Consider the following 22,475-nt stretch of genomic DNA (forward strand, 5'->3'; position numbering starts at 1 on the left):
TCTTTCCATGGTAACAGACAGATTTTGCCATCGCGTGCAATTTTAAGTCTTGACATGTTTTGTGTCTATTTACCCAACGTGACCCCGTCTTTTATATTTTAACAAAAAATTGGGGTGATAATAAATGTTTCATAACATAACGTAGGGAAACAGATTTTTTTTTCCCTACATTTTCTGTACTTTTTTTGTTATATAGTTAAAAAATAAAAACCCCAGTGGTGATTAAATACAGCCAAAAGAAAGTTCTATGTCTCCCCCCAAAAAATGGTATAAAATTAATTTCATTACAGCATTGCATGACAGAATAAATGTCAGTCAAAGTACCACAGCGCTGAATACTGAAAAATGGCCTGGACAGGTGTAACACCCCGTCATCAAGTGGTTAAAGACAATAAACAGCCTTTTCAATGTTCCTTGGATAAACATAAAATAGATCAGCTTGATGTACAGCACAGTCTACAGAGTGACTGTAGCACAGTGTATAAAAATGTAGAGAGTAAAGAACCGAGTATGCAACATATAGCTTAGTGTACAGAGCAGGGTATTTATAATTATCTAAAGTACTACACAGCGTACAAAGCGTGACTTTTATAATAGGGATGCACTGATACCATTTTTTTAAGACCAAGTACGAGTACCGATACTTTTCCTTAACCACTCGCCGATACAAATTAGCAATACTTTTTTTTAGTGTCATGTGACATTTTTTCTAAAACAATACAGACTAATAATTTTAGGACAGTGGTGGAGTGCCAGGGCTCGGTCACAGCTGCAAACACTGCGATACTGGTAGTTCTGCCACTGACTCCAAGCTGTAGAGGGACTACAAATCCCAGCAATACTTTAAACAGCAATGCAGAATAATACCACCAGCTATAGAGGACTACAAATCCCAGCAATACATTATACAGCAATGCAGAATACCACAAGCTGTAGAAGACTTCAAATCCCAGCAATACATTATACAGCAATGCCGAACGGCAACTGGCTATAGAGGACTGCAAATCCCAGCAGTGCATTATACATAAATTCAGAATAATATAAAGATGTGCGGGGTCTCAGGAGGGCTGTGGGGGTCTCAGGAGGGCTGTGGGGGGTCTCAGGAGGGCTGTGCGGGGTCTCAGGAGGGCTGTGCGGGGTCTCAGGAGGGCTGTGGGGGGGTCTCAGGTGGGTTGTGTGAGGTTTAGGAGGGCTTTGCAGGGGTCTCAGGAGGGCTGTGCACAGGTCTCAGGAGGGCTGTGCAGCATCTCAGGTGGGCTGTGTGAGGTTTAGGAGGGCTGTGTTGGGTTTTAGGAGGGCTGTGGAGGTTTCATGAGGGCTGTGCGGGGTCACAGGTGGGCTGTGTGAGGTTAAGGAGGGCTGTACAGGGTCTCACATGGGCTGTGAGGGGTCTTAGGATGGCTGTGCAGGGTCTCAGGTGTGCTATGCAAGGTTTAGAAGGGCTCTGCAGGGTCTCAGGAGGGCTGTGCAGGTTCTCACCTGGACTGTGTGGGGTCTCAGGCAGGTTGTGTGGGGTCTCAGGAGGGCCATGCGGGTAGCACTGTAAACAGGTGCCATGGATCACAGGAAGGCTACTGAGGTCCCCAGCAGGAGTGGGACCTAAGGCAGCCACTTCAATGTAAACATTTAAAGCACCAGTATCGGCGTTTAGTATCGGGCCATTTTCACAAGTACTTGTAAAAATGGCCACTATCAACACCAGCATCGGTATAAATGCATCCCTAGTTTATAAGTATATAAAGTGCAACACGCGCGTACAGAGTGGGGCATTTATAAGTACATACAGTACAGCACAGTGTACAAAGCATGGCACTTATAAGTGCAGTACAACACAGTACTCTACTGAACCTTCCAAAAGTTCTGGGGGTCAGCTGACCAACCACCAGCTGCACATGAGCCCCAGGTGCAACAGCTGGCAGAAAAGGGGAGACAAGAAACTGCCAGCTGTCACACTCCCATGAGAGGTGGGGGGCCTGAAGACAGGTTCCCTCCTTTCCCATTTAAGGCTGACACACTGCACATGAAGCAGAGCAGAGCAGAACGCTGGCGCTCTGCCTTGGCGTGCAGTGTGTCATGTCATTTTCTGTCTGGCCCGTTAGCTTGCAAGAGCTCGCATAGCTGAGCGTGCTGAGATGAAAAATGTAATCTTCAGCCAATCAGCTTGCGAGTATAAAACCGTGCGACAGGATGTTAAGTCCAGTCGGTTGTTACACGCGGGCTGATTGGCTGAAGGTGCTGTCATTCATCTGCCGACACTCAGCTAACACACTGCAAAGCTCCGTGCCACACAGCTTTGCTTTGCTCTGCACTGCTTCGAGTGCAGTATGTCACGGGCTTTATTCTCCATGAAGCCAGCCACTCATGTGTAGTTTAGGCCCCGTTCACACCAGGGCGTTTTGTTGCATGTTTTTCTCAGCGCTGAAATGCAAGCAAAAGAAAATCACATGTATTCCTATGAGGGCCGTTCACGCAAATGGGCCTAATCGCACTTCACAATACGCCTGTGGCTTGAAGTCATCCCTGAGCTTCTTTTGTGGTGCTGATCTGCTCATTTTACTCCATAGACTTCAATTGAAACGCGCTGATCAGCGCGTTTATGCGGTTGTTACTCATATGTGCACATTTTTAAGGACGTTTTTGCAGCTGAGACGGCTTTTCATTGAACAACTGAAAACGAGCATAAAAACCACTCTGACATATGAAGTAAAACATGCTGAAACGAGCATAAAAACCGTTCACAAACGCGCAAAAACGTGCTAAAAAAAGCCCTGGTGTGAATGGGGCCTTAAAGTCATGGCCAGCTGATTTAGCCAGTCTTTCGTACACTGTTTGAAGTTCCCGCTCAGCAGTACCATGCAGTGCACCTAGGGTGCGTTACAGTGCAGGTGCTTTGCATGCAGTCCTTTTTTCAACCACACAGTATTGCAGTACCGCATGTTGTGGCGCAGTTGATCGCATTCAACCCATGATGAGCATTTAGGGTGCCATTCAAATAAATGGTAACGCAGCACGCCTTCAGATCCACTCTGACAGGCAGTGCTGTGAGGGAGCATGGAGCTGGCTTCCCAGACAATCAGTAAGCTGGGCAGCAGGTCATTCCTGATCTGCTAGGAAGCCTGCTTCCCTTGTTGCTAGGGAGCTTGGCTTTCTGACCAATCAGGAAGACGGGTGGCACATCATGACCCGCCTCCCGGCTTCCTGATTGGCTAGGAAGCTGGCTTCACTTGTTGCTAGCCAGTATCGGTGTATCGCTATTAAAAACATTAAAATGCTCTTTCTACCTTCTTTTTCTGATTGTATATATTTACATCCTTTATATACAAACCTTTATTTTGGGTCCTGGGCTATTTTGTAGCTATTGTTTCTACTGCTTCTACATCGGTATTCCTTTTACCATTATGTTGAATGTCTGTTGATATTTCCTGACCCTTTCCATTTTCATCTGCAACTACATGTGTTTCTATTTGTTGCCTTTCTTTTTTCTTTTTACAAAACCTTAATAACAATTTTGAAATGGAAAAACATTAAAATGTATATAAGGTACACAACCCTTAAAAATAAAATTTTGGCTCCCAACAGCCAACAGTCAGTTTGAACATTTCGACTGTCATTAATCCTTTAAGTCTTACAAAAAAAAAATACAACACTTCACATTGGTGCTGCCTCCAACAGTTTTTAGGCCCCTTTCACATTGAGCGATTTATCGCGCGGTAGTTCCCGCAATATCGCGGCTATTTACCGCGCGATATCGCTCTCCAATGCAAAGCAATGAGGCAAAGGGTCCTGCTGTTGCGGGTCATGCGGCGCTACAGCAGGACCCTTTTTGGAGCGGTTCCATTCTTTGCAATGCAAGCATTTGCGCGATATCGCAGGCCCCATTCACACTGTGCGATTCGCAAATTGCGCGTTTGTCGCACGATTTGCATTTTGCGCGATATTGCGTGATTTGTCGCGCGATATCGTGCAAATGCTTGCATTGCAAAGAATGGAATCGCGGCAAAATCCGCTCCAAAAAGGGTGAATGAATGCTTCTTGATTGCCCGGGAAGCCGGGTCCATGTTGTTTGGCCGGCTCAATTGTGATTGGCTTGGAAACCGGCTTCCGGACACCGCAAAGCCCTCCTGAGATCCTTCACTGGAGACATCAGGCCGGCACTGCGAAGCAGCAGAGTATATAACTTTATATTATTCTACATTGATGTATAATGCATACAGAGGCGGCTCTAGAGTTTGCGAGGCCTTAGGCAAAACCTAAACATAAGGCCCCACTCAGGCCTGTGGGGTCTTACCAGGGCTCTGTGGGGTTTAACCAGGCTGGTTAGACCCCTCAGTGCCCTGGTGAGACCCCAAAGAGCCCTGGTTAAACTAGGGCCTTGTGGGGGTCTCAGCAGGGCTCTGTGGGGGTCTCACCAGTCTTGGTGAACCCCCACAGAGCCGTGGGGAGACCCTACAAAGCCCTGATTTAATCAGGGCTCTGTGGGGTCTCACTAGGGCTCTGTGGGGTCTCGCCAAGGCTCTGTGGGGTCTAACCAGCTTGGTTAGACCCCACAGAGCCCTGGTCAAATCCCAAAGAGCCCACCAGGGTAGGGTCCCAACATGGTTCTGTGGGGTTAAACCAGGGCTGGTGAAACCCCACAGAGCCCTGGTGAGACCCCAAAGTGCACTGGTGAGACCCCACACAGGCCCGGTTAAACCAGGGCTCTGTAGGGTCTCAGCAGCACCAGGGCTCTGTAGGGTCTCATCACTAGCCTCGTTAGACCCCTCAGAGCCCTGGTGAGACCCCAAACAGCCCTACTGAGACCTCAAGAAGCACTGGAAAAACCAGTGCTCCGCAGGGTCTCACCAGGACTCTGTAGGGTCCCACCAGCACCAGGGCTCCGTAAAGCTCTCTAGGGTCTCACCAGGGCACTTTGGGTTCTCACTAGAGCATCAAAGCTCTGTGGAGCCTCACCAAGGTTCTGGGGAGTCTAACCAGCCTTGTTAGACCCACAGAGCCCCTGGCAGACCCCACAGAGCTCTGGTGAGATCCACAGAGCCCTGGTTAAACCTGTAGGGTCTCACCTGGGCTGTGTATGGCCTCACCAGCACCAGGGCTATGTGGGATCTCACCAGCCTGGTTAGTCCACACAGAGCCCCGTGAGACCCCAAAGAGCCCTGATTAAATCAGGGCTCTGCAGGGTCTCATCAGGGATCTGTAGAGTTTTGCAAGGGCTCTGTAGGGTCTCGGCAGGGCTTTGTAGGCTCTCGCCACCCTGGTTAGACCCCTCAGATCCCTGGTGAGACCCCACAGTGCCCTGGTTAAACCAGGGCTCTGTGGATCTTTCGTACACTGTTTGAAGTTCCCGCTCAGCAGTACCATGCAGTGCACCTAGGGTGCGTTACAGTGCAGGTGCTTTGCATGCAGTCCTTTTTTCAACCACACAGTATTGCAGTACCGCATGTTGTGGCGCAGTTGATCGCATTCAACCCATGATGAGCATTTAGGGTGCCATTCAAATAAATGGTAACGCAGCACGCCTTCAGATCCACTCTGACAGGCAGTGCTGTGAGGGAGCATGGAGCTGGCTTCCCAGACAATCAGTAAGCTGGGCAGCAGGTCATTCCTGATCTGCTAGGAAGCCTGCTTCCCTTGTTGCTAGGGAGCTTGGCTTTCTGACCAATCAGGAAGACGGGTGGCACATCATGACCCGCCTCCCGGCTTCCTGATTGGCTAGGAAGCTGGCTTCACTTGTTGCTAGCCAGTATCGGTGTATCGCTATTAAAAACATTAAAATGCTCTTTCTACCTTCTTTTTCTGATTGTATATATTTACATCCTTTATATACAAACCTTTATTTTGGGTCCTGGGCTATTTTGTAGCTATTGTTTCTACTGCTTCTACATCGGTATTCCTTTTACCATTATGTTGAATGTCTGTTGATATTTCCTGACCCTTTCCATTTTCATCTGCAACTACATGTGTTTCTATTTGTTGCCTTTCTTTTTTCTTTTTACAAAACCTTAATAACAATTTTGAAATGGAAAAACATTAAAATGTATATAAGGTACACAACCCTTAAAAATAAAATTTTGGCTCCCAACAGCCAACAGTCAGTTTGAACATTTCGACTGTCATTAATCCTTTAAGTCTTACAAAAAAAAAATACAACACTTCACATTGGTGCTGCCTCCAACAGTTTTTAGGCCCCTTTCACATTGAGCGATTTATCGCGCGGTAGTTCCCGCAATATCGCGGCTATTTACCGCGCGATATCGCTCTCCAATGCAAAGCAATGAGGCAAAGGGTCCTGCTGTTGCGGGTCATGCGGCGCTACAGCAGGACCCTTTTTGGAGCGGTTCCATTCTTTGCAATGCAAGCATTTGCGCGATATCGCAGGCCCCATTCACACTGTGCGATTCGCAAATTGCGCGTTTGTCGCACGATTTGCATTTTGCGCGATATTGCGTGATTTGTCGCGCGATATCGTGCAAATGCTTGCATTGCAAAGAATGGAATCGCGGCAAAATCCGCTCCAAAAAGGGTGAATGAATGCTTCTTGATTGCCCGGGAAGCCGGGTCCATGTTGTTTGGCCGGCTCAATTGTGATTGGCTTGGAAACCGGCTTCCGGACACCGCAAAGCCCTCCTGAGATCCTTCACTGGAGACATCAGGCCGGCACTGCGAAGCAGCAGAGTATATAACTTTATATTATTCTACATTGATGTATAATGCATACAGAGGCGGCTCTAGAGTTTGCGAGGCCTTAGGCAAAACCTAAACATAAGGCCCCACTCAGGCCTGTGGGGTCTTACCAGGGCTCTGTGGGGTTTAACCAGGCTGGTTAGACCCCTCAGTGCCCTGGTGAGACCCCAAAGAGCCCTGGTTAAACTAGGGCCTTGTGGGGGGCTCAGCAGGGCTCTGTGGGGGGCTCACCAGCCTTGGGTAAACACTCAGCAGGGCTCTGTGGGGGTCTCACCAGTCTTGGTGAAACCCCACAGAGCCGTGGGGAGACCCTACAAAGCCCTGATTTAATCAGGGCTCTGTGGGGTCTCACTAGGGCTCTGTGGGGTCTCGCCAGGGCTCTGTGGGGTCTAACCAGCTTGGTTAGACCCCACAGAGCCCTGGTCAAATCCCAAAGAGCCCACCAGGGTAGGGTCCCAACATGGTTCTGTGGGGTTAAACCAGGGCTGGTGAAACCCCACAGAGCCCTGGGGAGACCCCAAAGTGCACTGGTGAGACCCCACACAGGCCCGGTTAAACCAGGGCTCTGTAGGGTCTCAGCAGCACCAGGGCTCTGTAGGGTCTCATCACTAGCCTCGTTAGACCCCTCAGAGCCCTGGTGAGACCCCAAACAGCCCTACTGAGACCTCAAGAAGCACTGGTAAAACCAGTGCTCCGCAGGGTCTCACCAGGACTCTGTAGGGTCCCACCAGCACCAGGGCTCCGTAAAGCTCTCTAGGGTCTCACCAGGGCACTTTGGGTTCTCACTAGAGCATCAAAGCTCTGTGGAGCCTCACCAAGGTTCTGGGGAGTCTAACCAGCCTTGTTAGACCCACAGAGCCCCTGGCAGACCCCACAGAGCTCTGGTGAGATCCACAGAGCCCTGGTTAAACCTGTAGGGTCTCACCTGGGCTGTGTATGGCCTCACCAGCACCAGGGCTATGTGGGATCTCACCAGCCTGGTTAGTCCACACAGAGACCCGTGAGACCCCAAAGAGCCCTGATTAAATTAGGGCTCTGCAGGATCTCATCAGGGATCTGTAGAGTTTTGCAAGGGCTCTGTAGGGTCTCGGCAGGGCTTTGTAGGCTCTCGCCACCCTGGTTAGACCCCTCAGATCCCTGGTGAGGGTCTCACCAGGGCTCCGTCTGGTCTCACCAGGGCGAGATGGGGTCTCACCAGGGCTATGTGGGGTCTCACCAGCCTGGTTAGACCCCTTTAGGGCCCTGGTGAGACTCCTTAGAGCCCTGTTTAAAACAGGGCTCTGTGGGGTCTCACCAGCACCAGGGCCTCACCAGGGCTCTGTGGGGTCTCACCAGGGCTCTGTCTGGTGTCACCAGGGCGAGATAGGATCTCACCAGCACCAGGGCTCCGTAGGGTCTCACCGGTGCTCTGTGGGGTCTCAACAGCCTGGTTAGACCCTTCAGGGCCCTGGTGAGACCCCACATAGCCCTGGGGATGGTGAGACCCTACACAGCCCATTTGAGACCCTACTGGTTAAACCAGGGCACTGTGGGTTCTCACCAGGGCTCTGTCTGGTCTCACCAGGGCGAGATAGGGTCTCACCAGCACCAGGGCTCCGTAGGGTCTCACCGGTGCTCTGTGGGGTCTCAACAGCCTTGTTAGACCCCTTCAGGGCCCTGGTGAGACCACACAAAGCACTGGTTAAACCAGGGCTCTGAGGGGGACTCACCAGGGTAGCAGGGTTCTGTGGGGTCTCCTCAGGGCCCTGTGGGGTCTAACCATCCTTGTTAGTCCCGCATAGCCCTGGTGAGACCCCTCAAAGCCCCGGTGAGACCCCCTTAGTGCCCTGATGAGACCCCACAGAGCCCTGGTTAAAGCAGGGCTCTGTGGGGTCTCACCAGGGCGAGATAGGGTAGTCCTCTATAGCTGGTGGTATTCTGCATTGCAGTATAATGTATGGCTGTGATTTGTAGTCCTCTACAGCTGGTGCCATTCCGCATCGCTGTATAATGTATCGCTGGGGTTTGTAGTCCTCTATAGCTGATGGTATTATTATTCTGCATTGCTATGTAATGTATCGCTGGGATTTGTAGTCCTCTGTACCTGATGGTATTATTTTGCATTGCTGTATAAGGTATTGTTGGGGTTTGTAGTCCTCTATAGCCTCTGCCATTCTGCATTTCTGTGTAATTTATTGCTGAGATTTGTAGTCCTCTATATCTGGTAGTATTCTGCATTCATGTATAATGCATTGCTGAGATTTGTATTCCCTCTAAAGCTTGGAGTCAGTGACAGAACTAGCAGGGATGCAGCATTTGCAGCTGGCACCAGGCCCTCGTACTTCACTACTGTCCTAAAATCATTCGTCTGTATTGTTTTAGAAAAACATGACACTAAAAAAAAAAAAAAAAAAGCATTGGCAATTGGTATCAGTGAGTACTTGAGGAAAAGTATTGGAACTTGTACTTGGTTTGGAAAAACCAAACTGGTTATTTATTATATGTAATCCCAATCACTAAAATCTTCTATTTATTTATTAAAGGAATGTATATAGCGCCGACAATTTTATGCAGTGCTTTACACAATCACATCAGTCCCTGTCCTTAAGGAGCTTACAATCTAAGGTCCCTAACTCACATACACACATACATACAGGGCCAATTTACACAGGAGACAATTAAACAAACCAGCATGTCTTTAGAGTGTGGGAAGAAACTGGTGTACCCAGAGGAAACCCACAAAAGCAAAGACTATCTCCCACCTTGACTGCCTTTAGGCGTTCCCTAAAGACTAATCTCTTCAGGGAAGCCTATCCCACCGCAACCTAACCACTGAACCTTCACATTCTCACATAATTCATTCCCACAGCTACCTCATGTATCATTTCCCCCTCCTCTTTTAGATTGTAAGCCCTCAGGGGCAGGGCCCTCCTTACCATCTTGTCTTGAATTGTATTGTATTGTTATGTCTTCCTTATATTGTAAAGCGCTGCGCAAACTGTTGGCGCTATATAAATACTATGTAATAATAATAATAATAACCAGGTATCCCCAATGCTGTAAGGCAGAAGTGCTAACCACTGAACCACAGTGTTTCTTGTACTATAAGCTTTTGAAATTGAAATTGAGAGGAGGCTTAATAATGTATCAAGGGAGTTCAGATTCTTGGTATCACCAAGTTTAAAGTGGACATACCAGCTGGGGTAGGTCCAGGATGAGAAAGTGGGTTTACTATGCCAGCCATCAGACTGAGGACATCTAGTTTCAGAAGAAAGTACTGTGGATAGATATTGAATATTTTATATACCGAATATACAGTATACCCTATATAATAATATCTTGCTATATTTAGCTGGAGTTCTGATTTAAGACCTGTGGTGACCCTGACTGTGACTATGCCAATGTGATTTGAAGATCATTGACATTACTGTTAAAGCAGTACTGTATAGAGTGGTCTAATATTCCTTTACAACAATGGAAGACCATAATACACAGCTACAGGAAACCTTTAGTATCTGTCACTGCAGCTTAGCGTGGCACAGCCAGTCAGTGGTGGGTAAATAATACCCTGGATGGTAGGCTCTGATTTTAAAATGGTTTAATGTGCTCTTAGAGACATCACTGTAGTAGATCTGCACGGTTTTCTCAATTCCACTAAAAGAAAAATGTCATATGATATAGGAAAGGATGTTCTGTGAACTAAAAAGGATGTTCTGTGAACTAAAAATGAGTTTACCCAGTTACAAAAAATTGTGCAATTTTAGTATTTAAATATATTGTAACAAGGACACTCCACTGTAGACCGGAGGTGCAAGTCAGATGCAGTTTATTTGCTTTCAAAATGGTAGATAACATGAAATCCAACATAAATAGCTCGCTGTAGCATATAACAGATAAGGGCTCACCGACATCTGTCTCTCTTGCAGCACTGCTGCTCCGGCCTCAATCTTTAGGGCCACTGTCTGGTTCCTCCAGACAACGGCAATAACATGCCAATCCTCTCAATATGGTTCGCAAACCCCGCAGCTCCCTGCTGCACTGGCCTCCACTGACTCCAGGGTGGAGCTCTCCTGACTCACAGGTGGGGCCCTGAACACATCCCAGCACACTCTTCATGAAGGATGTACACAGGTGCACAATCAGGTGCTGGTCACTACCAAAGCATGGACCCAGGAATGGAGATTTCATCCCACCCAGAGCTCTAAGAAATCTCCTGGCTCCAGGATCCCAACTATGATCCAGACAACCTGGACATAACTGAAAAGGCAGTTCTCTCCTGGTACACATACTGTCTTCCTGGAGCCACTCAGCCCCTCTGGCTGAGAACCCTGGGTGACTTTGAGGCCACCTAACACCGTGGTATTGGCTTACACTGCCACAATATTCACACATATATAAGGACCGAAAGGGTTATTAACCCTTTCACTGCCCGAGCCTCTTTTATCTTTTTGCACACGTTATAATCCACATTGTAGAATCCCGAGAGTTACATATTTCCTGAAAGCAAAGACCTGGTAGAATAATATGATGGTGGTTGCAAATGTGTATGTTGCATGATATTAGTGAAACTCTTTATCAAATCCAAAATTTAAGCAGAAATTACACTTAAGTTAATTTTAGAGCGCAAAAACATAATATAATACCCATTTTTTAAAAACAAAAAAGAAGGTTGCACCGATTAAATAGATGCCCAACATGCCAAGCTTAAAAATTGCATGCACCCATGCACAACGCCAAAAAAATATGGTACCCCAAATTGTCCATAGCCAACATTTTAAAACCCTGTACAGGTCATCAGTTTAGAGTTAAACATTGCCAATGCGGCAATACCTATCATGTGTGGCGCAATTGTCGTTTTCATATGTGTGATTATCAAAATATATTTAGGCTGCACTATTAAGCCCCGCTCAAAGCAAAAATCCTCTCATTCATTTGTTATGGTGACACTCAATATCAATCGTGACACTCATTGAGAAATATTCTGGATTTTATCATTCTTTTATAGCTGTGTTGCCATTAGGGAGATTTCACCTCACATCCTGTCCTAGTAAAAGGGGGTCAGGAGCAGAGGCATCCTGAGGCGGGGTTGACACCCAGTGCAGGTACGGGATGACACCCCGCAGTGACATCACCGGTTGCGCGTGTGACGTCACACGCGGTACCGCTGTTACCTGCCGGCGGCCATCTTGGTGATGGACGCCGGCAGAGAGAGGAGAGGATGTCACCTGACGGGATAAGGTATCGAACAAGTGTCGGGCTCTTGGTCCTTGACCGAGTGCCCGCCTTTTCAGTGGGGGGTGAAAAACAGGCTTTTCCAAACCAATGTGCCATGGCACCCTGGGGTACCTTACGGCTTCCTCAAAAGTGTCTCGAAATCTTATGATGGTAGGACTCTGATATGAAGGGGAACTGAGGACTCTGATGTCAAGGGGGGATTGAGGACTCGGATGTGAAGAGGGTAGCCCCACTTTTTTGAGTTTTTGCATGGGGCTCCCCCTTAAAATCAATTACATTTTAGACTGGGTGCCTCAAGACTTTTCAAACTTGTAAAGGTTGCCGTGACTAAAAAAAGTTTAGAAATGCTGCTATGGGTGACTGAGGACATGCTTTGGGAAACAGTTATAGACTGGAGACACGTTACATAAGACTGCTAGAGATCAGATCACTGCCATTACAGGCCCTTTACAAGTCAATTCTTCCAAATGTGTGCTCCCTATAGCCCACTTAAAAAACGACTTGCGTTCATTCCACTGTCCTTTTCTCTCAGCTCAATAATAAAAGGACAGTGGAATGAAAAGCACATAAAAGTAAGTTAGTATGAAAGTATGAAATAAATAAACCAATCCATTTAACTACTAGAATCCAGTCTAAAGAATATTTCTTTCTTTATTGGCCTGAGAAAGAATCTAGCTAAGAAAAAGATTACTGTCTGATGGGCCTCCAAGAGACACACATTAAGTGCTAAAGGACCCCACAAGGACTAGTCACATCATTACTTGCAGTGATAAAAACTCAGTGTCACAGAGGTAAAAAGTGAGGGTAGGTCTCCTCAATGTCATCACAGACAGCAAGAAAAAACAGAAGACCTAACCTTTCTCCACTCCAAAAAACTGAAGAAATTAAAAAGTTGGACACAAAGAATGAGTAAAGTTAATTATTGTAATCCAAAAAACTGCTGCACTCCGCAGGTCAAAACAGATGACTTCAAACTTTATTGTAATCCAAGAAAGATATATACACCACCGCACACAGAACCTCTCTTCTTCAGGTCAGAAGCAATACCAATATGTATTGCTTCTGACCTGAAGAAGAGAGGTTCACTCTCGAAAGCTTGTCTTTTATATATTTTGTTAGTCCAATAAGAAAGGTATCATTGCACATTGCAATACTGCGTTTTTTTGTCTTTTTTTACATCACATATATATATATATATATATATGTGTGTGTGTGTGTGTGTGTGTGTGTGTGTGTGTGTGTCTCTAGTACAATTTGGCCTAGTCTTGGTCATTAAAACTGCCCTGCCACTGCCCAATTTATACTGCTGTAGCATCTGCAGTTTCTTAATTCTTAATTTAATAGAGATTTGTCAGAGGCAGGACAGTTTTGCTTTAGAGAGAACGGGTTAGCCTTTAGGGAAAAACTGGTTAATTTCTATCCGATGTTCACATTCGCCAGATGCATGTGCTGTTAAAACTACCTAAATAAAGGTGTTGCTCTTGTTTGTAAGTAAAGCTTTTTGTAAAAGAAGAGAAATAACTTCCACAGCCAAATATGTGCTGCCAGATTCCATTGTCCATGAAGCTGTCTATGAAAATCATACTTTTCCGTAACACCACATACAGGTGTAGCACCCATCACCTTCTGTGATTTGGCTACTAGACATTTAGTGATAGCCAGGACTGTAGTCAGCCTGGCTGGATTTGTAGTGGCAATTAACTGGTTAATTCCAGGTGTCTAACATTGACCGTACCCCCCTGGGCAGAGTGTGACTCAGTCATATTGTGGGACAGCCAATGAGAGGCACTGTAGTGTATGTACAGTACAGCAGGCATTCACTGAGTTTCTCTCTCAGCCAGTGGTGCATGCTAGGATAGGGTACATATACTGGTGGGGTTTGCCATGTGCTCAGACTAGCCGGGACCAGCCATGGAATAAGGCTGGGTCCTATTCAGCCTGCCCCCCCAGGCTAGGCCTGAGGCCTGGGGTTGGCCATGGGCTGGTGTGGGGGAAGAGGTTTCCCTGAGGCCTACAACATGGAGGAGGCCTGTGATGCCGATAGAGGAAGAGAACCGGGACCAATGCAGGCTCTTGAAGTACCCTTGAACTAAGTGGACTTCAGGAGCATGGTCGGGGTCTTTCCTGGTTGAGGATCTCCATCCATCCTGCCTATCTGCTACATCAGTTGCTGTCTGCTTTTTCCCAAGTGGATCTACACTGATAGTCCTACAAGGTCTGGTGAGTCTGGAGCTCTTGTCGGTTACCCATGTACACCTAGAACCCCCATACCCTCTCTCCCCAGTGAAGATATTCAATTGTTTACTTAGTATTTTACTACTGGAGTGGACATCAGTTTATGGGCACCAGAAAAAGGGCGGTTAGTGCTATTGGATGGGCAGCTGAAGATCATACCCTAGACAGAAATGAACCGGGCATCCAGCAGGCTCTTTCGGGGGTGAACGCTACACAGGCATCCCTGGCCTGTAATTAAAAGGATTTGGGATTTTCCCATGTTGCCTGTGAAATCACATAAAGAGTACGCTCTCTTAAATCTGGCATTGGTACTTGCCCTCCATGGCAATGCCCAGCTTCCCATGCCTTTTTTTAACAATAGCTTGTCTATTAGCCCTAAAATAGGCAGAATTTGCTTACAGGATTCCCCCCTTCCCCAGATTTTAATAGGATACACTGCTACGTTTCAAACAGTATATTCCAAACCCTCAGTGAATCGAACCCAGACAAATTTGCTCATTCCTATTGATAGCATAGCGATGGCTGGGAAGCATCCTTTCTTTCCTGCAGTTGGGTCTGGTACTTGTACCTCCATCAGAAGCCCTTGTAACAGGGTGACAATGCAGGAGTACAATTGGGAGACAGGGACACAGCATTGCTATACTATGATTGGAAGTCTCTGAACAAGGACCATCATGGCAGGATCACCTGATATTGCAAATTTTAAAATGTTGAACATTTTGAAATTGCATTAACATTGTAAAGCTAGGGATGCACCGATACCGGTTATACCATATTTTTTTAACGGTATTCGCAGATACTGAATACCAATACAGGTAGGGTTGCCACCTTTTCTTTTTTCAGCGAAACTGACATTTTTGTGGGAGAATGAGTCGTGGTTTATTCATATGTAAATAGCATCACCCATTCATATGTAAATATAACAATCAAGACTATTTTCAGTGGGGGGGGGCAGTAGCCTCTATCTTCATTTTGGTTGCCCCATGTCTGTCTGACATCATGGGGGTGATTTACTAACCTAAAACACACGCATTTTTACACAGCAAAACGTATTTATCAACCAAACACAAGCAACGTGTCACATTTTTACGCCGTTATGGTGCGTTTTTATGTATTTACGTATGTGCGCGTCATGTAGCATGCGCCATAGGCTACACGCCGCTCTAATAGTCTATTAAAGCATATTTCCACTAATGCCATATATGGAAAAATCATGCACATGATGCATATATAATGCTGCTTCACAGTTTAGACAAAAATGGTTAGCTCATGCATTTACATTCCTGCATTCATCAACGCAAGCAACACAACGTAGAGCTAATTTACACAACATCACCTTGCAATTCTTGCAGGGCTTTGCACAACACACCTGCTGGGTGTGTACACCCTACAAAGGTGTCTAGATTCCACCAATAGATCATGCTGGGAGGGAACACTCTACAGAGGTGTATACTTGTTCGTGGCATGTTTATAAGGTTAGTAAATCAACCCCCATGTGTCCGGGTTTTAGCTGCCATGAAACCCGGACACAGCATTCAAAACCCGGTCTGTCTGGGTGAATCCTGGACAGTTGGCAACCCTTGATACAGGCATCCATGGGCCAGGATTATCAGGAAGCCGGACGGCAGGCCATGACCCATCTCCCAGCTTCCTGATGGGTCAAGAAGCCAGGCTGCCTAGCAACAAGCGATCGTTATCGCTGCATCCCTAGTTAAAGCTTATATGATGTGTTAGTGAAGTTTAACACAATTATTCAGTAATTTACAGTAATTTAACACAATTATAATAAATCCAAGACTGCAACATTACAATAAATACTCCACAACCTAGTAACAATACAATATACCTAGCAACATAATATACAAGCATATACAATATTGCACAATATACCAAAAAATACACCAAAGAACACCTGAGACTTTATTAATAGGGCCAAGATGACTTGAATGTGCTTACAGAATTCAAAAAGTATCTTTTACCTCATTTCTACTAGTGATAGAAATTTTTTGTGATGTTTCTTCCCCCTGCTTCAGATTCTGATACTGATCAGTTTAGTACAACAGTACAATGTTACTTGTGGTTGTAAATTGAACTCCTGTTGTCAACTTTCAGCAATATCCCTGGTTATGTATATGTCATTAGTTATGTAATACGGAGAATCAATGAGAAATGTCTCTGATCTAGTGGCAAATATTAATGTCTCGCATTGTTCCTGGTGATCCAGTGGTCATCCAGTAATACATTTTAATGTCCAGCAATGTTCCTGGTGATCCATTGATACGTTATAATGTCCAGCAAGAATGGACTCTAGTAATAAACATCTTTCAACTGTACCAAGTTACCTTGTACAGTACAGATTTTAAAAACGTATTCTATGTTCGGAGGCATGTGCTGATCTGTACCGGGCTTTATCTTTTGTATTGGCTTTTGACCCTCACCCTGTGATAGAACTGTGATACTCCTTCCCTTCCAACAATCTGTGTGCAGCTCCTCATCATGCAACTCACAGGGGGGGTTGCTTTTCATAGAACCCATGTCCAGACCCTTATTGGCTGGCAGTGGTGATATGGTAACACTGGGGCTTTCCTAGAATGAGCAGCATGAGCCTAGCTGGGATCCATTCCTTTGAGACACATTAGCAGGTACGACCTCAAGGATGGAGGTAGCACTGTAAAGGGGGTAGCTTCGTATAGGGACATAGAGAGGATAACAGTTTATAAAAGCGCAGAGGGGGCAGAACAATGTGAGGGCAGCACTGTAAGAGGGCCTGAAGGAACAGCAGTGTGTAAGGGCACAGAGTGGGAAGGTCTATTTGGAGGCAAAACTAGAAAGGGTAGCAGTGTATGGGAGCATCGATATTATAATTTAAACCTAAACCAAAATGTTGGTATTTCTGTCTATCCAGTCCTGAGATTTACACAGCCCTGACACACAGAACAGCTAAGTTGATGACCTGAGTTTTCTCTACGGGAGTTAAGCAACATCACATGGTCCATGCCCCCAGCTTCTGACTGGATAGTGAAGGAGTGCTGTACTCTGACAAGGCTTTCTCATTCTATTAGCATGCTGCTTACCAGCACATGTACACTGCGTCCCTCCTGATTGGCTCCTTGTTTTGCCCCTCACTCTCCTGATATGCTGCTGTGCAAAGGAATACAGGAGACTCATACTAAATCATATTCAAATAATTATGCTAGCTGAATTTTAATAATACATCTGATCCTTTTAAATAAATACATAACCTAATTTGTTACTGTTTATATCTCTTAAACCTTAACTACAGTACACACCTTTAACGATACCCAGGATAGTAGCCATGATCAAGATACTAGTCAGCCATACAACCAGTTGGAGCATATTGCAGGGATCCCAACCTGAAAAACGTAATTTCAGGGAGGTTCCCTTCTCATTTCAGGGAGGTGCCCTCTGTTCCCCCCCTCCCCCCACAGGGGGGTGAGCACCCCCTGAAATGATGGCAGATAGCAAAGAAGCTAATGCTTCCTGTGCTATCTGCTATTTTATTTAGTTTGTAGTATTCTGACAGCTGCAGCGCCAGAATGAAAAACAAAGAGACAAACAAAAAAAACAGCATAGGAATGAATAGCTAGATTGCTATTGGCTATTTCAATTTGCAATAGCCAATAGCAAGCTGGCTGTTGCACCCGCCCTCTGCTGCTGTCAATCAGCAGAGGAGGACCTGATGGAGAACTTCAGGTCCACCTCTGCTGATTGACAGCAGCATTGGGCGGGTGCAATAGCTAGTCTGCTAATGGCTATTGCAAAATGAAATAGCCAATAGAAGCCTAGCTATTCATTCCTATGCCGTTTTTTTTCTCTTACTGACGGCGGACGGCGGCCCCGATGTCAGAAAAAAAAAACATACACAAGGGAAAGGTTGTACTCTGCTAGATCGAGCAGAGTAAACCTTTCTGGGAGAAAATGTTTCTCTCCCGAGTGTCTGGGAGCCGCTATCTAATAGCGGGAGACTCCCGGAATGTCAAGGAGAGTTTGGATGTATGCTATAATAATGTTGGACCAGCAGTGACAAATGGGAAGTGATAGGGAAGGGGACCAAGAATGTCTGAATGAACCAAAGTTCTGTTTAAATATTAGATCTTCATGGGCTTTGGGCCTTCCATGGAGTGCTACAAGGTAAGTGAACATTCATGTAGGCATTGTTATGTGTTTTAAAATATATCTAAAATCCAAAAAGTGTGCATGACCTTCAGGACCCACACACAGAGGTAGAATACAGCTGAAGTATTGGGTGATAATAAAACTGAGGCCAGAACCCAGCCAGAGGCTCAAAAACCTGAGGCCGTGTATCTTGTCTGATAGTTTACAACCCATTGACAGATCAGTTTGACAGAAAAAGTGCCAATCTGACAACAGTGCTAGCCAATTTTCTTTCAGTTTACATTGTAGCTGAAAGCAGTTGTTGTAATGTTTAATTGCCATAATGCTTTACATCAATAACCACATAACACAATAGGCACACATATTCCTATCTATCTATCTATCTATCTATCTATCTATCTATCTATCTATCTATCTATCTATCTATCTATCTATCTATCTATCTGTTTTAGTTTAAAAAAACAAGTAATACAAGGTTCCTTGATGATCTCATCTTACCTTTGGATTTAAAACGACAGCTGATCCTCCACTTATGCTGATAATAGGTACAAGAGTCTGTGAGGAAACAAAGTCTAGAATCTGGGCCACTGCTTCTGTTCCAATGTTATCCTGAAACACCACTGCATGTGCCCCTTTTAGTGCCATACACAGCTGGCGCAAGAGTGGCCCCGGGCCACTGTCGTTGACATACACGGGGACTGTGTGAATGTCGAGAGGAAGATTTACAGATCCTTCTGGAAGAAGAGGTCCCAACAAATCCATCTGAGCAAATGAACCCCCAAATATAAGAGGCACATTCACCACAGGTCCTCCAGCTCGAGGTAGTAGCGTTTCCATTACCACAGCACCACACCCTAGTGCACCGAGAAAAAGACAACCCATGGAATAAGCCAGGAACATGTCAAAGACTGAACCTGCAGGTGAAGACAAGAGTATGTTATCCTAGTCTACACATTCACATAGTTGCATATAGAGTAACAGTAATAGCACACGTTTATCTCAATTTGCTTGTCATTATACAGTAAGAAGGAAGATTGCGGAAATCTATATTGCAAAATATTGTAACAAACGATGAATAACCTGGCATTTGTAATGGGATTTTGAAAAATGGAAAGGAGTTGACCATATGGCCCTTGCAACAGAGTTTGGTACTTTAAAGTAACCAATCACAAGTTATCCTTCTATGATCGGACTTTGGTTCATTGCTATGGTTTACTGCACCTGGTTTACTGACATGTATGATGATAGAGTGGTACTTTATACATTGCAAAAGCCTGGGCCTTAAATATTTGTCTTTTTGTGTGCATTGCCTCACAGCAACCTGTTAAAATCTAACCTACCTAGTATTTGGACAGCAAGAGAATGTTATTATCTGGAAGCTATAGGACAATGCTGAGAGTTTTTATAAAAAATGTTTTTATAAATGAGACCCGCTGAGTCATGGGCTTAAAGGGCAGTAAAAGACAACAACAAAAATAGTAAGGAGCCTTGCTAGGTACAAAAAGGTAAACAAAAGCACACATTTCTACTATTGATTAGTGAAATGACACCAATGGCAGCCAACAGGTAAACATCACCTGAGAAGAAGTACATTAGCATCATGTGGAAGAAGGAGCATAGTCTAAGAAAGTATATCAGAGCAGGTTGTCAAAAATCTGCATCTTAAAGGAGGAAACATGCTGTGAGAGGACAATGGGACATACAGAAGACACTACAATGTATTTTTAGGCATACCATGAATTATTCATGGGTGGATGTGCCAGCCGATCCTGTGACTCCTGACTGAGCAGCATACGTCATACTGAGATCATACCACATAACCAGAACCAGACCTCAAACACAGCCAGCACTGAGCCAAAACCTGAACTGCATAAACTAGAAACCTGATCTATAGACAATTGTGCCCAAGACGCCCTGAAGAATCATTAAGACAAATGCATCTCTCTTAAAAGAAAATCTCACCTTTGCTATGCCACAATGACTACGCAACACAAATCCAAAATGGAAAGAAGCTGAAGATGCCAAAGCTAGATTTTGAATCATCTGAACCAAAGCAAGTCTAAATCAAAGCATCAAGAACCTGGAAAATCCTAGGTGACTGAGGATTATATGGGTGAATAAGGCCTGCCATGCCACCACGAGCCAGATCACAGTGTTGGGACCTCCAGTCGTTCAGGTATATCCTCTGCAACTGAAAACATCAGTAATCAAACAAAAGTTAGAAGCATGAAAGCATTTCCGCACAAGGACTGAGTTATCCACCAAAGCACTGCATCCGCTTTTCGAAACATAGAGGAGCACTAAAGGACTATGGCACAATGTCAGCTACTCTGCAGGTGGTATGATACTCGAAGCTACTTTGGAGCCAGGCCTAATAATGTAGGTGCCTCAGCAGCACAGCTTAATTATATGAGCTAAACTAGAAAGTGGTAGAAGAATGTTGATTTTGCAGGAATGTGGCAAAATGCCATGCACTGGCTCAGGAGTATGGCATAATGCAGTGGGCACAGCACAAACGTGGCATATGGCTCCCGGGGCTTCTTGGGAGCACAGAACTGGAAATACGTTAGTTAGCTCAGTCGTTTGTCTTCATTAGGCTCAAGCTCAAAAGATGCACAACTGCTTTGACTGCTTCCTTCTTCTGAGCCACCTGCTGCCGCCATGTCCCACAGAAAAGAGAGCTGAAGTGCTATCGCAGGAGAGACACAGGTGGAGTGCAGGATAGACGTTGGTGGGTAAGAGTTGAAAGCAGAGCGAGAGAGTTAATAAAACAGGTGGAAGAGGAAATCAGCCGAATCATCAGTAAGGTCTGCGCTAGCCAGGTAACGTTCATCCCTCACCTGCCCTGAGCCACAAGCCGCACAGGAAGAAGCCAGCAGAACGTAATACAGAGAACAGAGCTCGCAAAGCCAGCTGTTAGAAGAAGAGCGCAAAGGAGACACATCTAAACACAAGGATAGGGAAAAGAAAAAAAGAGAGAGGGAGAGGGAATGGAGCACAGAACTATACAAAAGAGAGCAGATAAAGTATGAAAGGAATGAATGAGGAGAGCAACAAGAAACGTGAGAGACTTAGAAAATGCAAAGAGTGAGAGAAAGCAAGGAGGGAGGAGGTAGTACAGGGTGAAAGAGAGAGAGAGAGAAAGAGGAGGGGGAATAAGGATGAGGATGGAGTGAGAAGTGTGGGACACGATGAAGGGGAGAACAGGATGGAGAGAGTGAATTGGGAGGTATGTAAAATGGGAGAGGGAGGAAACAGACATCGGGGAGGAGAAAGAGACAGGTATCAAGAGTGAAAAGAGAGGCATGAGAGAAAGGACAGTATCAAGGACAGAGACAGAGAGCGAGGGGAGCTCTATATCACTCACTGCTAAATGAGCACTGCTTGTCCATGGCTGGGTGTCATACACAGTATACTTTCAGTCTCTGCTCATCTAGGGATCTTGTGTCTCTCCCTTTTCCCAAGGCTCTCTTTCTGACATCGAAAGCTCTTTATCTCTTGAATTATGTATTAGGGCATATATGGTGTTCACCAGGCATGCCCTGTCCTTCTACCTGATACCTTTGAAAGAGGTTTACTATAACGCACAGTGCTACAGTGCTCTCCCTACTTGACTTCATCTCATCATGTAGAGATTTTTTCTTATAGTACTTCAATGTACAGGCATCTTCTCTCTTTTCTTTCTCAGGTACTGGCTGTCACATTTTATAGATCTTGACTTCTTGTTTTCTTGATAAGCTCGGTGCAATTTCTTTCAATCCTTTTTTTCTCTAACTTTTTGTTGAATCCTGTGGCAAATGTTTTTTAGACAACTGGCAGCTTGTAGTTTGCATGCATTTAGACGAAGCCCTGTACATGTTGATATGTGCCCTTCTTATATATCTATGACCTTAGTGGCCAACATATCAATGGGTTTATGTTAGATCAATGGGTTTATGTTAGATCAATGGGTTTATGTTAGATCAATGACTTTATGTTAGATCAATGGCTTTATGTTATATCTACATCTATTTGTTATAACTGATCTTGTGGAATATATATTATATGTGTATAATGTATAAACAAGTGACCTTACATGCTTGCAGGAAGCCTTGTTGTATAGCAATAACTAGAGAGAATATTACACGATGTATTATTTGTGAAAATCATGTGTGCTATACAAAAATTTACATAGCCATTTATGCTTCTGCTATATAGCCCAGGACTAT

The 22,475-nt window shown here is 45.3% G+C and overlaps 1 protein-coding gene across 1 annotated transcript in view; it reads right to left on the reverse strand.

The window, feature by feature from the left end:
• GRIN2C (glutamate ionotropic receptor NMDA type subunit 2C) overlaps window positions 1-21,847 on the reverse strand; it is an 84,783-nt gene extending 62,936 nt beyond the window's left edge. Inside the window, exons 1-2 of the mRNA XM_018568592.1 lie at window positions 21,108-21,847; window positions 18,766-19,181 (exon numbers count right to left, since the gene is read on the reverse strand). Of these exons, the coding sequence (XP_018424094.1) occupies window positions 18,766-19,167 (402 nt within the window). The 5' untranslated portion in view covers window positions 19,168-19,181; window positions 21,108-21,847. The remainder of the gene's footprint in view (window positions 1-18,765; window positions 19,182-21,107) is intronic.
• Between the last annotated feature and the right edge of the window lie 628 nt (window positions 21,848-22,475).

The sequence above is a fragment of the Nanorana parkeri genome, unplaced genomic scaffold (assembly GCF_000935625.1).
Source record: "Nanorana parkeri isolate BGI_ZX_2015 unplaced genomic scaffold, ASM93562v1 scaffold1214, whole genome shotgun sequence".
Taxonomy (NCBI): domain Eukaryota; kingdom Metazoa; phylum Chordata; class Amphibia; order Anura; family Dicroglossidae; genus Nanorana; species Nanorana parkeri.